At 40.6% G+C, this 15,708-nt stretch overlaps 1 protein-coding gene across 1 annotated transcript in view; it reads right to left on the minus strand.

Annotated features, from left to right (window-relative positions):
* Nucleotides 1–602: 602 nt before the first annotated feature.
* Nucleotides 603–15,708, minus strand: part of ccdc146 (coiled-coil domain containing 146) — a 74,321-nt gene continuing 59,215 nt past the window's right edge. Inside the window, exons 19-23 of the mRNA XM_088347114.1 lie at nt 9,671–9,781; nt 9,468–9,605; nt 7,964–8,089; nt 6,775–6,897; nt 603–887 (exon numbers count right to left, since the gene is read on the minus strand). Coding sequence (XP_088203240.1) covers nt 657–887; nt 6,775–6,897; nt 7,964–8,089; nt 9,468–9,605; nt 9,671–9,781 — 729 coding nt within the window. The 3' untranslated portion in view covers nt 603–656. The remainder of the gene's footprint in view (nt 888–6,774; nt 6,898–7,963; nt 8,090–9,467; nt 9,606–9,670; nt 9,782–15,708) is intronic.

The following is a 15,708-nucleotide window of genomic DNA, read 5'->3' on the forward strand; positions in this document are numbered from 1 at the left end:
AGGAGCAAGACACACCTGAGCCCAGTCTCTTCACACCTGTGACTAATTATCCAAAGCCTTCATATTGACTCCTCGAACAGCAAACTGGTATTGGATCAAGTTCATTTCCACTGTCATTGCTATATGTGATATGGTTCTTGTTTCCTGTTTATGGTTTGGAAATTCCTTTATTAGTTTTGCGCTACTTTTTTGTTACTTTGCTCCTTGCATGTCCACTGCCACGCCAGGTCTGTTTCTTTTGTTTCTGGTGACATGGTTCGACATTTAGTAGTTTAGTGCCCGCTAGTTTGTTTGTTACTTTGTTCCTTAAATTTTCAGTTCTCGGTTTTGGTCTGTGTTTCTGGTGTGGACATATTTGATTTTCTTGGGACATGTCATTTGTTTTGTGAACCTTTCTTTGTTTGTTACTTTGTAACTACTTTTGTTATTAAATACTGTCTTTATTTTGCACACCCATGCCTCAGTTCCTGCTTCTCTTCAAATGGGACTACCCTCCAAATGAAGTATATTGTCCTTATAACCTTCACATTCTAATTTCGATACAAATGTGCTCTTAACATTTTTTTTTTTGCAAATAAGGAAAAAAATATACCTCGATTACTAGCAGATACAGCCATGAAGCAATTAAGGAGGAACAGTGCTGAGACAGTGGAATGTCAATTATCTGTCATGTCCGTTGTTTTTATGTCTTCTAAAGGTTTGAGAAGCGTCGGTTTGCGAACATGTCTCATGTTGGCACCCGGCTGGGAGGGCTTGAAAGGGGCCTGCGCTCCGTAGGGTTTGGGTAGGGGGAGAGGGTCCGTGTGTGAGATATAGGCATCGGGCCGGCTCTCTGCGGTGGTGTACAGGCCGTTTGGCAGCAGCTTCCAGTCCTCGCTGTCTGCCAGCTGCACACAAAAACACAAGTATTGGGACTAAAACATTACATACAAACCCGTTCTTGAAACACCGTTACGTTTCCCTGTAACGAGTACTGTAACGCAGTGGTAGGCAACTGTATTGGAGCATTATGGGAAATAGTTTGCCAAAACAATGTTGTCCAAATTGGTACAGTGAGTAAAAATAGTGTGATGATGAGATGAACTTGAATCCCTTTTCCTATGTCATCTACATCCCTAGTGGTCTAGTGAATTTTGGCTTATCATTATTTGTGTTGTTATTATTACTGTTAGTGTAAGCAATTTTAACATTCGGCCAGGCTACAAGAAGATAGTCAGACATTATTCTGTAACATGTTGGTATTACAATTTTGTAACTCTACTGTTGTTACTGCGTTACTACACTACTTATTAAATGTATTTATTCCACCTTAACGGCTGAAAACTCCGGTATCTCTTACGATGTCACATACAACCCTCAATCCACCAGCAACATCCTTCAAATGTTGAGCCTGTTTATATTAAAATACACAGTACAGATAAATATAATTATTGTGGTGCCATCTTAAGCACAAAGCGTGAGGACGCTGAATTTCTTCCTACCGTGTACACTTGCATCCAAGCCGAATTTACAAGTATAAAATAAAATGCACATATTTGGTTGAGTGTCACTAATAGCAAATGGTAGGCAGCTTTGAAGGAAGGGGGCGTGGCTTAAACGGGATCAACAATCCAACCGGAAATCAATTGAGCACATGATGTACAGTTCACATGTGCTGAATTGTATTTCTGTCATGGTTGCCATGGCGCCCAATTGGCCCCGCCCGTGTGGCGCCAGCTGCAGCGTTTTGACTGATTGGCTCCCTGTCTGGATTTAAACTCGGTCCTGTCAGTCCCCTTTTGTCGGTCCATCTGCGAGTCTCTGTTCTTACACGGCAAGCCCTTTTTCGCCTGTCCTGTTTTTTTGCTCTTGTTGCGGTCTGTTTTGATCTAGACCAGGTCTACTGTCCTCTGCTGGCTTTCAACTTTTTCCGATCCCAATCACGTTTTTTGCTCTTCTATCCCGGCTACTGACCATTTTTTTCCGTTCCTGACACCGCCATCGCTCGCCACGGAAGTCCCACTTCCGCGTTCAGAGCGACCTTCTCCCCGCGACCAGCGATCACCTGATCGTGTGTGCAATCCTTTCCCTTCTTCCTAATAAAACTGTGAGAAACGTTACGCGAGTGGGTCCTGTTTCCTCTCTGGTCCTGACAATTTCATTGTATTTGAAAGTTATTTCTGCAAAACACCATGACTGGGGTGGGGGACATCTTGGATAGTATGCAGAAATGAAGAAAGAGATCTTCGAGTCGTCTGACGCCTACAGACAAAATTGATATTGTGTGTCTCAGCCAAGTGTTCAAGATAGCACAAGCCAAGAAATACTGTATAAAGGCTCCACTGCATCCACAGGTTTGTGTACATGTTTTCTTCTTGATCTTTTATTATGTGGCTTTTTTAAAGCGGTTTTAGGGGGTCAGCTTCAATGTGAGTATATCCACTAATTTGTAACAAGGTAGATACTTTCAGAGTACCGCGCTAGTTTTGGGCGTCAGTGCTCTGGGTGGTAATGCAATTACTTTTTAAATGAAGTATCTAACTAATTACTACTTTTTAGTAACGTGTCCATCACCGAGACACATCCACACACGGATGAAGCAATCCTTTAATATTAATGTCTGACCTTCTGAGCGCCGAGCTGAAATTCAATTCTGCTGAGTTTAATCACAAAATGGAATGATAAATTTGATATTTGTAATATGTCAAAACAAATGCAAGTGCTCAGAATAACAGAGTGAAAAATACGTCACGACATTATTATTCCCCGAAGACATTTTCAGTTGAATGCGAAAGTACACCTCAGCCGTGCTGTAATTAAAGTGTCACTGTTTCAATTTTCTGGCTCATTAAAATCATTTGGCCGAGCTCTGACCCCATATGCACTTAACCACGATCATTTCGAGGAACATGTGTCTAAAGCTTGTCATTATTAAGCTTGTTATTATTATAACTATTATCGAGACTATTATTTTTGTTGTTGTTAATGATATTATTACTCTCACTAATTATATGAATATTCTTATCGCCATTGTTTTTATATAGCTGTCACCATGAAATTAAACAAATTCATTACAATCAAACAAACCAAAAGGTTGGTGATGATGGTGAAAACTAAATAAACTAAACAAAAACTAAGTGAATGGAGATACAATCTGTCACGGTTGCCATGGTGCCAAATTGGCCCCGCCCATGTGGCGCCAGCTGCGGATCGTTGACAGATTGGCTTTCCTTCTATTTAAGTTCAGTGTTCTCACTCTCCGTTTGGCAGTCCATCAACGAACCTTTGCCCCGCAAGACGTGGATTCTGACTCAGTCCTGTTCCCTGTTGGTATTTCCTGTACGGTATTGTGCACCTTTTTCTGAGTAGTGGGCAGTACTGAAGTTCTTCATTCCGCCGCTACTGGCGTGTGGCACGTGAGAGGTCACCCAGCATCCACCCGGAAGAAAAAAACTCCTCTTCCTAGTTCGTGTGTAAACATTCTATACTGTCTATGTCCGTACTATCTCCAGTGCGCTGAGAACTTTTACTTATCCATTGTTTATTATCTCGTCCATCCATTCAATATGGTTGGTGTAAAGTGTGAAGAAGAGGCGAGATGTTTCTTTTGAAATAAAAGTGGAATAAGAAAGCTTGATGCGGTTGAGAGAATGGTTGGATCAGTTTCTTTCTGCCACTTTCTACCATGGAGGAGGAAGTTGCCTGACTCTTGAAGCTCACCTGCCAAAAGTAAGTTAAACTCAACTTTATTTATCTTTATAGAGCATGTTATTTTATTAGATGTTTATTTTTTAGTACAAAACAATACAGGTTACTTATACAAGCCTTAAAGATACTTAAACATACAAAATATCGCACTGAAGCAACTTACGAACAAATTAAAACTTACAAAATATCGTCCGGAACCTATTTCCTCTTATTACGAACTTTTTTTCTTTAGTCATTATCTGCCAATCATGAGGCTGTTGATTGATTCCACACGCTTTAGGGCAGATCTGCTTTTGTCACCGAAGAGATTTCATTTTTTTTTATTAAAAAAAGAGCTCAGGATAGGGCTTTTATAGTAGGTGGGAATTTCTTCTCTCCTTATTTTAAGTGTTTACAAATTTTTATAATTAAAAATAACTAAATAAGGCGCTAATGCCATCGGAACACATGATGAAATCAGAGAATGTGTGGACAAAGCCCAAGAATGATTAAGGCCATGTAAAGTTGTGCATTCCAAACATCCAGTACGGCGTATTCTGAGTGGGTCAAATTTCAAGCTCATGGAGGAAAAAGCAAACACGGCCCCATAACCTCAAAGCCATGCAGCATGGAAATCAGGTATGCTGATATCCCAGAGACCTCAAAGTATAAAAATGGATTATTACCTGACATGAGAAATATAAGCTTTTAACTGTGTAGGCTACAGATAGAAAGCAAACACAGTCAACTCAACTTCATCAAACTCGCCTAGTTCTCTGGGTCCAACTGCACGAGAAAGGGACGGAATCCATTGTGCGACACTTAAAGCCTGTCTTTTATAATCATATCCAAGTTAAACATGATTCTATAAACATTTACATATTTTCTACTTCTGGTATTACGTGATTTATCGATGAGTTCAATTATTTATATGGCATATATCGTAGGTCTTTAATTATTTAAAAATTAATTCTTATGGCAGGATCAGTCCTCCATACGATTTTGCCCGAAATTTGATATGCAACCTCAGTGGAACTCTTTAAATCTAGGCCTAAATACACTTATATTCTATTGCTTATGAATGACCTATTTTTCATGTAGACAATATCTGTGTATTTTTTGTTATAGCAACATCCGTTGCAGCCTGGTCATCCTGGTAGGGGGATTACCTCATGTGCGGTCCCTTCTCAAGGTTTCTTCATTTTCCTCATGCTGAGGTTTTTTAGTTTTTCCTTGCCCTCATTTAGGTTTTAGAACAGGGGATGGTGTGATAATAGTTTGTGGTTTGCAATAGTCTCTGCAGACCTTTGAGACTCCTTGTCTTTAAGGGCTATGCAAATAAACAGGACTTGAGTTGTGTCTTCATCATTGGGGGATTTTTTTTTTAAGTTCACGGGCAAATATTATGGCTGTTTGTCATTTTAATGGCTTGCAAGTTGGACAATAAACCACAGCAGCAGTACATCCTTGAGACAGTGCGGCACTTTGAGAGACAGACAGGCGAACAAAGAAGGACAATGACGGGTGGAAAATAATATTTTTTTAAAAAGTCAGCGAGGGAGAAGTCCGGCCTGACACGAATGTAATGATTGACATTTCTCAGATCTCACCTCTGCAGCAGTGTTTTGTATTTAGAGAGCATTCGTTGTGGAAAAGCTCGCCTTTTTCCTCATTGCCGCCGCAGGAAAAAAAAAGCCGCTACAAATTTTAAGCCGTGTTAAAATTTAGCAAAAAGGTTTGTATTCTGTGATTTATGGTCCACAATCTCCTTTATCTCATGTGCATGTGAATGCTTGTAGTGTCTTTTTAGAGCCGGCAGCTTTAAACGGGAAAAAAAATAAAAATTGCACAAAAATATGTTGATGAGACCATCTGGACTGCTTTCAAGCACAAGAGATGACGCCTGGTATGCAAGTTGTCCCTTTTCGTACAACATGACGACAAAACCAAAAGAATGGTAGGCAGATCAATCCAAATATCGATATTATCAACACTGAGCAAGTACTTGACTTAAGATTTTAACAATCACTAGGATAGTGTCGTTGGTGTGTTATAAGATACATACATATATAAACTTTCAAATTTGATCCAACTGTAGTCACACTTAATTTGCACTCCTGATTTTATTCACAAAATATTCCGCAATGAATGGTATCTATTTTCCAGACTATAAGGCACATTTGATTATAAGACGCAGCTTCGAAAATATCCCCTTTTGAACGATATTTTTTTAATATATAAGGCGCATCAAACTATGAGGCGGATGATATTAAAACACAAGGTAAAGCAAGGAAAAACTCAAAAACCTCAACATGAGGAAAATGTAAAAACCTTGAGAAGGGGACGCACATGAGGTAATCCCCCTTCCAAGGATAACCAGGCTGCAATGGATGTTGCAATAACAAATAATACACAGCTATTGTCAACATAAACTATAGGTCATTCATAAGCTATAGAATAGAAGTGTGTTTAAGCCTAGATTTAAACAGTTCCACTGAGGTTGCAGCTCGAATCTTCGAAGGCATAGCATTCCACAACATTGGGGCCCGATTGGAGAATGCTCTCGAACCTATAGGTATTATATTTGTCATGTTGACTTTGTTGTATTTGTATTTTCAATACATTGCTGCTTGTTTGGTTGGACTCTCATGACTTTTGTACTGAAACAATTGTAATAGAAATAATTGTGTTTTTTATTTTCCACTGTTAAAGTTAAGATTTTGGTTATTTAATCAAATATAGACATTTAAGGCTATTATTTTCTTAATAATTAACTTACTCAAGGGGAAGGGGTTCAAGTATTCAATGATCACGAGACTCCAAAATGTAGTGGATTGATCGATACCACCCTGTATTCAGTTGGATCGGATCAATACCAGAGATCGCAGTATCGCCCACCCTTTAAGTTTGACTTTTCGTGGTGTGTGTTAAATCTCTCCTTAGACTCATCACAGACACAGGTATAAAGCAACACTTGGGTGCTTTACAGCTTTAATCAATTCCTACCTTGTGTCTTGTCTCTTTTCCTCCTTCTATTTGCCCTCCTCTTCTCCGTCAAGCACATGAATCAAGTCTTGACCAATGATTTTCGAAAGTATATTTCTTTACCCGTCCTCGCTCCTCTTTGTCTCTCCGTCTCCTCTTCTTGTCCTGGAGCATCCTCCTCCACTCTTCTTCCATCTCGGGGCAGGGTGGCAAGCCTTGCTCCAAACGCTTCTGGCATCTGTCCATCTGGGGCCACACACCAATAAAACAAAATGTAGTAAACTGGCTTTTTGTTACCATCGCTCAAGAATGACAAAAGTGTTCACAGTCTAAACAGTTCTTTTCAATTGGTGTAACTTGAGGACCCACCGTCCCACACTAAATGCAAACCGCAATCCATCCATCCATCCATCCATCCATTATCTGCACCGCTTATCCTCAGTTGGGTCGCGGGGGTGCTGGAGCTCATCCAGCTATCTTCGGGCAGTGGGCAGGGGACATCCTGAACTGGTTGCCAGCCACTCGCAGGGCACACAGTGATAGACAACCATTCACTCGCTCACTCACACTTAGGGACAATTTGGACCGGCCAATTAACCTGACATGCAAGTCTTTGGAATGTTGGAGGAAACTGGAGTGCCCGGAGGAAACCCACGCAAGCACGGGGAGAACATGCAAACTCCACAAAGGAAGGTTCGTTCTCATGACCTTAGAACTGTGCCACGCACACGCTAACTACTGCGCTCCCTTGCTGCAATCCAAATAAAGGAAAATATTTGATCCTCTCAATTTATTGATTGAATAGGATTGTGTAGTTTAAACCAGAGATAGTATAATATATTCACATTTAAAAAACAAAAAGAAACCCAATTAGCTGAATCTTTAAAGAGACTGTGTGTAATATTTTATCACTAGATGCGGATGTATTGCAACCGAAAACGAGCACTACAAAACACAAGGAAGAATACTTTCGACGCAGTAGTAAATATGTGCTCGTCTTTGTAATTGCTGTCTTGAATGGTCACATGGTCCAAAAACATATCACGTAAGCAAATCGGAGCAGAACTGAAAACGTCGCAGCTGAAACCAGCATTAGATGTGCGGGTTAACAGCGCTTATTAGCGTTCTACACCCAAAGTCATTAAACTCCGGTGAGGGTTGTACAAGGACAAAATTGGAGTTTTGTTTGCGAAATTAAGCTTGACCTTTAAATGAGGTAGTCAGAAATTTATGGTAACTAATGAGCACGACTACACGGCACTGTTTTGGTAGCGTGAATCTGGACACTATGAAATCATGATTCTGCTGTGACCTGAAGCTCTTTTTCTTTGACTTCCTGCTGGAGGAACAAGACGGCCGCTTGCTTCATGGAGAGTTCGGCAGAAGTGGCCATCAAGTGGCGGCTGGTGTCGATGATCTTACTCCGCAGCTCATTCAACTGGAAAACAGTCAGGCATGAAATTGAGTTATGTGCCGCTTACCGGAGACCAGTGTTGAGACTAGTACAATACAAAGGAACACGGTTACTTTTCACGGTAACTAATATAATAACGTTATTAGAAAAGATTTTAATTCTACTGTCATTGCTAGATTGCAGCATTACTTCGGCTACTTATTTTCTGCAAATTACCAAGTGCAGTGTCACCTGATCACTGAATGTGTCTGCACCATTACGTTGTCACATACAGACCTCAATCGACCAGGGATGGGCATTTTTATAGTTACACATGAAGTACAACTAGATGTAGTCATGGCAGTACCATTTCACGCACATAGTACGAGGTTGCTGAGATTCTCCTCATGGGGATATTCTCCATACCGTGTAAACATGACTATAAGATGAATTTAGAACTATAAAATACCGACACCAATAGCGAATGAGAGGCAGGACATGGGAAAAGGGGCGTGGCTTATACAGAAACAACAAACCAACGAAAACCAACCAGGCAAATATGAGGAAAGATTTACAGCAATATTTAGATTTACGGTAAAAGTTTGCTGAATTATTATTATTTGTTCCTGAATCTTGGTCTTTTTTTTCGTAACATTTTGTTATATTTAGACACAAAAGAGGATTTGTCAAATGTAATTACTAGGGAAGATAAAGGGGTAGGGAAAAAAAGCATCGGCTTCTTACTACCCCTTTTCGAACATGTTATGTTAACATTATTTTTGTTGTTGAGTCATTGTTTTTGTCCTGTTTTTATTTTACAATGTTCGAAATAAAGTTTTCATTCATTCTTTCAAAATTATTTTTGCAATACACCATGTCCAGATGAAAAAGAAAACATCTGACCTATACTGCTGATTTGGAGCTAAAAGTGGTAAAGGCGACAGAGCAAACAAGCAACCTGGAAACAGCAAGAACGTTTGGTTTAGATTAAAATGTCAGACGATGGATCAAGGATACATGACTAGAAATTGCCCATCAGGGTATATAAACATGGACGGTACCCAGAAATGGTCAAGAACTTCAAGTTGTTTGAAGCCCGGAGACAAAATGGATATGGAGCATTTCAGCCAAGTGTTTGTTTGATCTCGAGATTGTTTAAGCCAAGATATATGCAAGATTTACATCTTCCTCACGTTGGTGTACATGTTATTTCCTACTTAGTTTATACTGCGGCTATTTCAAAGCATTTTCAGGGGGTCGGCCTGGATACGAGTACATACTTTAATTTGTAACTAGATAGTTACTTTCAGTGTCAGTAATCTGGGTGGGGTAACAAAATTACTTTTAAAATGAAGTAACTGGTAATGGTAACGCTCTGTTTTTCATTAACGCGCCGAAGACATGCTGCAATTGTGAGTATCACCTTCTTGGCCAGCGACAGTTTGTCTTGTTTGCAGTTGTCATTCTGTTCTTGGAGATTCTTTGAGAGTCGCGTCACTTGGTCCAATAAGAACTCTTTGTCTAAAAGTTGCTTCTCCCTGGCTGCGAGGCCTGCCTCCAACTACAAAAGAAAAGAGACATAAAAACCCCATGTCCACCCTGGGAAACTTGTAAGTTGCAGGATACCTTCTCGATTTTTTGGACCAGTTCTGGGGATGAAGGATCGATCCCTTTGAGCTGTCTGAAATCTGCCGTTTTTGTTAGATTCTCCAGGGTCTTGTCTCGGACTTCAAGCATCTGTATGAATAGGGAAGCAGGTGGAGGTTGACGTACGAACGAATAGCAGATGAAGGCAGATGAACACCTTAAAGCAGTGGTTCTCAACTGGTATGACTTAAGGAACCAACGTCCTACCCCTAATTACAAGCCGGAACCCAAATCAAGTAAAAAGTTGTAATTCTGAAATTTATTGAATGAAAGAATTGTGCAGTTTAAACCAGATGCAGTAGAATGTATTCACAGCTGGGACAATAGCATGAAGACTTACCTGGTCCCACGTCAAATTTGAATCCAATATGAAAAAATAAACGTTGTACTTTACTTTGGCCAAATTGTAGAGATTGTGAAAGAGTTGTAAAGGTTTGACTTCTCTTTCCAGAAGTCAATTACTGATTGTGCACACTTGTAGAAGTTAATAGCGTGTAAAAATAGATCCCGAGTTACACTACGCACGTTTGTTTTCGGCTCTGATTTGATACAAATCGTAAATATGCATATATTTATTTTGGGATTTTTATTGGCTAATCATCATTTGAATCAGTCATTGCTAACTAAAGATGTCATGTCCGTATTTTTTTTCCGACAAAGCCCCTCATTGGCTATTGCAGGCTGTGAATGTAAATTCAAATGCAAAAGTTCTGCATTTATATAGCACTTTTCAAGTCAATGAAGACCTCCCAAAGTGCTTTACAATTTCCCTTTTACACACTAACTAACCGATAGCAGCTTCAGCCATGCAAGGCAACTACCTGCTAGTGGGGGCATTAGGGATTCAGTGTCTTGCCCAAGGACACTTCAACATATAACACGGAGGAGCCGGGAATCGAACCTGGGACCTCTTGCTCCCAAAACGAGCGCTCTACCTCCTGATGTAATGCCACCCCCCCCAAAAAAAACGCAAAAAAAGCCTGCAATTGGTCGAGAGTGAAGTCTATCAAAAGGTCAGAGGCTAACGACTACATTGGAAATCATTTTATGAGTTCGCTTACTTTTAAAAGGGAATTATGGGGCGAAACAGACAGATTACAACAAGGAAGCAGAAATGCTCTCAGACTCTCAGCATTATTGTGTGTTTTGGAGTAAACATTTTACATGGTTGGATTTACTGGACGGTCATGAATGTAACTAGACCATGTTTGTGATTAATCATTTCATCAGTGGAATTCTACAGTAGGGCACTTTTTGGTGATTTATACCAGTTTTATAGTTTTTAGGTATCCTGTCTGACTGTCTCCGTGATGTTTTTGTAATGAGTACAATTTGAAATGCTCATTATATCTTGAATTCCAAGAGTTTAAGCTTTCCAATGATATGTGGCGTGACATATTTCAGTTACTGGTGACATCGTGAAAACACGTCTTTGCTTCTCAACAGATTGACGGGCTGCCGTCTGAACGTTAAGGAATGTGCAGATACTGCATTATATAGATCGAGATGACTAAAAATTTGTGGGAGACAGACAGGGGGACAAAGAAGGACAAATGTCACCCACTGACCCCAAACAATCACCACTGCACTATTGAGGAAAATCAATTTCTTCTGTAGCAGTTATTATACACAAACTCCAAATAAACAATAAAGAACCCAACACAAAATTATTTAAGTTCACACAACGAACTGTTCTTCTAATTAGCTTATCAATAGGTACATACTGAAAAACTATGTTATTTGAAGAAAGTCAAGCAGTATTTATTTTCACATAAACTGCAAGATTGGAGGAATTCATAAGAAAACTGCATGTTTTTTGTTATTATCGCCATCTTCTCTTTTATGAGAAAATGGGTCCCCGACCCACTTTTGGGTCCCGACCCACAGGTTGAGAAACACTGCAGTATAGCATGAGAGTACAGGGCAAAATCGTGTACTTCAGACTTCAATTCAATTCAGTGGATACATATACTTTAGATTGAACTCCATCCTACAAGATGTTGAACTGAATAATTATGAATATCAGAAAATAAAATATCAAAATGTGAAACTTTGATTTTAATTTCAAGAAATGTGTTTAAAATCAGGTCTCATTTCTAATATAATTCAGGATCTAATTGATTTTTTCAAAAGCTCAAATGAAACAAAGGACATAGATCATAAATATCAGAGGTTTATATTAGCTATTCTGGATTACTGAATATCCACTTTACAGATTATGAGTTCACAGAGTTTCCCCCGAGGCTGGTGTCAAGAACTCACTCAGGGTGGTGCGGAAGCAAAGTACAGAAACACTGATTAGTACCGCAAATGGCAGTCTTTTATCCGGGCAGTGTTCAGTACACAGCAAGTCGGGTAGTAATGAAAAAAACTTGGTCCAAGATGCAACTGAGGGGCTGCTGTTCCAGTAAGTCTCAACCACAAGGGCAACGGACCAATAGTTCGTAAGGCATTACTAGTGATCCCCAAGGACAGGAGAGGGAACGAAATAGCACAGAGCCAAGGAGACATGGTGCTTAAACAGTGACGATGGTGGGTCATGATATGAGAGATATCAAGACATAAAGGACAAAATAACATACGGTCAAGAGAGAGAGTGATAAGAGATAGAAACTGAGTGCAGGATTTTTACACCTGGTGCCTAACCAAACCAAAAATGGAGAAATATAAGCCATCGCACCGACTAACTAATTGGATTCAGCATATGCCCACCCACTTGATCCCATCCTTGAAAGCCTTAGCAAATATTCTGGGCGCAACCTTATGCCATTAACTTGAAATTCTGGCTATGCATAAAAACGGATTAAGCAGGGATGATCCATAAGTCATAAAAAAATGAATGCATGAAATTGTAAAGCCAGGCAAAAGCACCACAACATAATATTTATAGATTATGTACAGCAGAGATTTTTAGCTTTTTTTCAGGATGTACCTTGCTTGTGAAATGTATGATTTTTAGATGGTGAGTAAATCGCGAATATATTTGTCTTTGAAACAAATCTCTCCCATAAAGGTGTTGTGTAAAAATGACAGCAATATTTAGCTTACATTTTCAGTTGCAGGAAGTTATTTGCCTTACATTTCGCATTTATGAAGGTGCGATGCTAATTTGCTTATTTTTCCTTTTGTGGGTGGTTCTGGTCCCCATTGGCTGCATTAACCGATGGATCATCTGTAAATCAGACTCCGAGGAAAGTCAGAAGATCGCAAAGAAATGCTGATCACCAACAGGTGATCTGTGAATTGTTACTGGGAAGAGACTGAGGCGGTGTCAAGAGATGAAAGCAAAGCATTACCTACTGCTGCAGCTACACCACAAGCTACCCTTGCAGAGCTTGTATCTCACCAACGCCATAACCATTACCCATGAAATGGATTACCTGGAGCTACAACTTGTGGGAAACATTGTTGACCATTGTATTTTAATCATCCCAGAGACCTGGCTCAACCCAATTGTCCTCAATGCCAGTGTGTATAGGACAGTTAGTATATATTATATGTGACTGATATCTTATACATGTTTCTACTTCATTGATTTTGACTATAACTGACCTTTTAGGGACGCAACCACAGCGAAAAACAAGGGATTTTTCGGATTTGAAAATTTCCCGTTCTCACAGTGGTACGCAAGCACCCATGTGAGAACCACTAACATTGAGGTTCAAGTACAAACCTTGAAGAAGTAACTGGAAAGACAAATAGGGGGTCAAGCAGAGGAGAGAAAAACAGGGTGTGAAAACAAAAAGCGAGAGGCAGGTGGTCGAGATCCGGCGTGACCCATCTTATGAAACAGCAGTTCAACCATGCGGATTATTCATGTTTGCACGCCTGCATCGCAACGTGTGTGAAGTAGCAGATAAAAAGAGGAGGTGAAGGGGAAAGAGAAAGAAAGCCAGCGTGGGACAAAGTGATGATTCCCATTTCCTCTGACTTCTCAAGATTAATGAAGGCTCTCGAGTGTGAATGGGCGGTTGGTCTGATTCGAAGTGACGTCTCAGCCCTTTAAATGCAGCTGCCTCTGCCTGTGTTTCATATGGGCATCAGGTGAAAAGCAAAACAGGGTGCTTAAGAGTTTCAGATGAAAAAAAAGGGGAGTGGAATGCAGATAATCCGGGAATGATAGAGGAAGGAGATAAAGTAAGGCAGCATAACATATCAAAAAGGATGTGAAATCGTAAGAAATGAAAGACGGGGTGAGATAAAAATTGTGGCACACGGACAAAGCTCTGCGTTATCTCCGGTTTTCATAAATTACATTTGCAAAGACGACACCCTATTTCACACCTAGGCCTTCAGCTCCTGTCTGAAAAAGTGACGTGTGGTTCGCAAACAAAGTGAACTTTCCTATTTTATTTGTGAGGACTCAGGTGGAGGAGAGGTGATTTGGGCCGACAACGCTTGTCATTGCGTGCCCGGTTATCTGGGCCAAACGACACGGGACACAACCGCTGCTGAGCATAGTCCGCTTGGGCAGAAACATGGAATGCGCGAGATGGGCAGGTGAAGGGCCCCGTGTTGATGTGCCGCACTTAAAACCTTTTGTGAAAAAAAAGGTCAGATAGGTCTGTATAAACAGACAAAGAAGGACAATAGTGGGTGAATCACAATTTTTTAAAAAGTCAGCGAAAGAGAAGCAACATACTGATTGGATTTGAGGCCAAACCCAGCCCGAAATTCGGGTCGGGTCGGGCTAGGACATAAGATTTTACTTCTAGGCTTAAAGTGGCAGACGTTTGTGAAAGGCTTGCTCACTTCTGAGTTATCATACCTTTCGTTCTTAAAGCAACACAACAATATATTTCCTTGTGCAGGTCATTCTTGATTTGAGAGATTATCCTACCCCTAGCCAATCAGAGTTTGTCCAATTGCTGACCTTTCCTTACAACTTTCAGAAACTCAATTTTCACCGACTCGGAATCAGATTGGCTATACAGACAGATTTATCGAATGTTGAGGTTACAGTACATGGCCTTCAGGACTTTTTGTGAAGGCCTTCGGGTAAATTTCTGAGCTGCGTTGTGAGGAACCAGAACAGGATCTGGAACCACACACGTGACGTTTCTCACACAAGCCTTTTATTTTATGAGAAATGGGGAGCAATCTGGTGTGAAATGATACGAAACCAGAGGCCGACGAGATCGATACCAATTGCCCGAATAGATATCGGACAGGTGGGGTCGATAACGGACAGGACGGGACGGACAGGATTGATAATGAAACAAAAAAACGAAAATAAACAGGACTAACTAGACGGGAACGATAACTGGAGAGAATAATAAACAAGACAAAAATAACGGGGAACAATACCAGACAGGGAATACCAACAGGAAACAGGACCAAGTCAAAACCCACGCCTTGCGGGGCAGAGGTTCGTTGACAGACTGACAAAGGAAGGATGAGAGCACTGAGCTTAAATAGACGGAAAGCCAATCTGTCAATGAGCCTCAGCTGGCGCCACACGGGCGCCATGGCAACCGTGTCATGCGTAACAACTAATGGCTGAAATGTGATTAAATGCCTCGATATAAAAGTACACACCTGGGAGCAGCGCAACCAGGGAGAAGCAATGAAAGGAAGCTGACAACTTGGAATTATTAAATACATATTGATGGACAAAAGAGAATTAACATAAATTGATTCAGATATTTTCTTAGGCCAGCAGAGAAGGCCTTACAGGCCCGGACGGCCCACAACTGTAATACCCACGTTTGAAAAGACCATTGATCTCGATATCGCTGGTGCAACATTTTGCCTTACTGAGAGGAGGATAAAGAAAACGTGAGCCTTAGTGTGTGCTGCCATCTGCGTCACCTTTCCCCACATGTGTAACCTACAAACCTTGACACAAATCATCTCCCACATCTTGAAAACACCCAGCAGGTCAGCCATGTGCCAATTTGAGCCATATGTCTCTTCAGAACTAAAAGCATTTGGAAGAAATATTCAATTTCTGCTCGCACTCTGAGCCAAGCGGAAGAAGGCGAGGCTAGCTTGCACACGACATTAATTAGAAATGC

The sequence above is a fragment of the Urocampus carinirostris genome, chromosome 11 (genome assembly GCF_059441175.1).
Source record: "Urocampus carinirostris isolate Australia breed hairy pipefish chromosome 11, RoL_Ucar_1.0, whole genome shotgun sequence".
In the NCBI taxonomy this organism is placed as follows: domain Eukaryota; kingdom Metazoa; phylum Chordata; class Actinopteri; order Syngnathiformes; family Syngnathidae; genus Urocampus; species Urocampus carinirostris.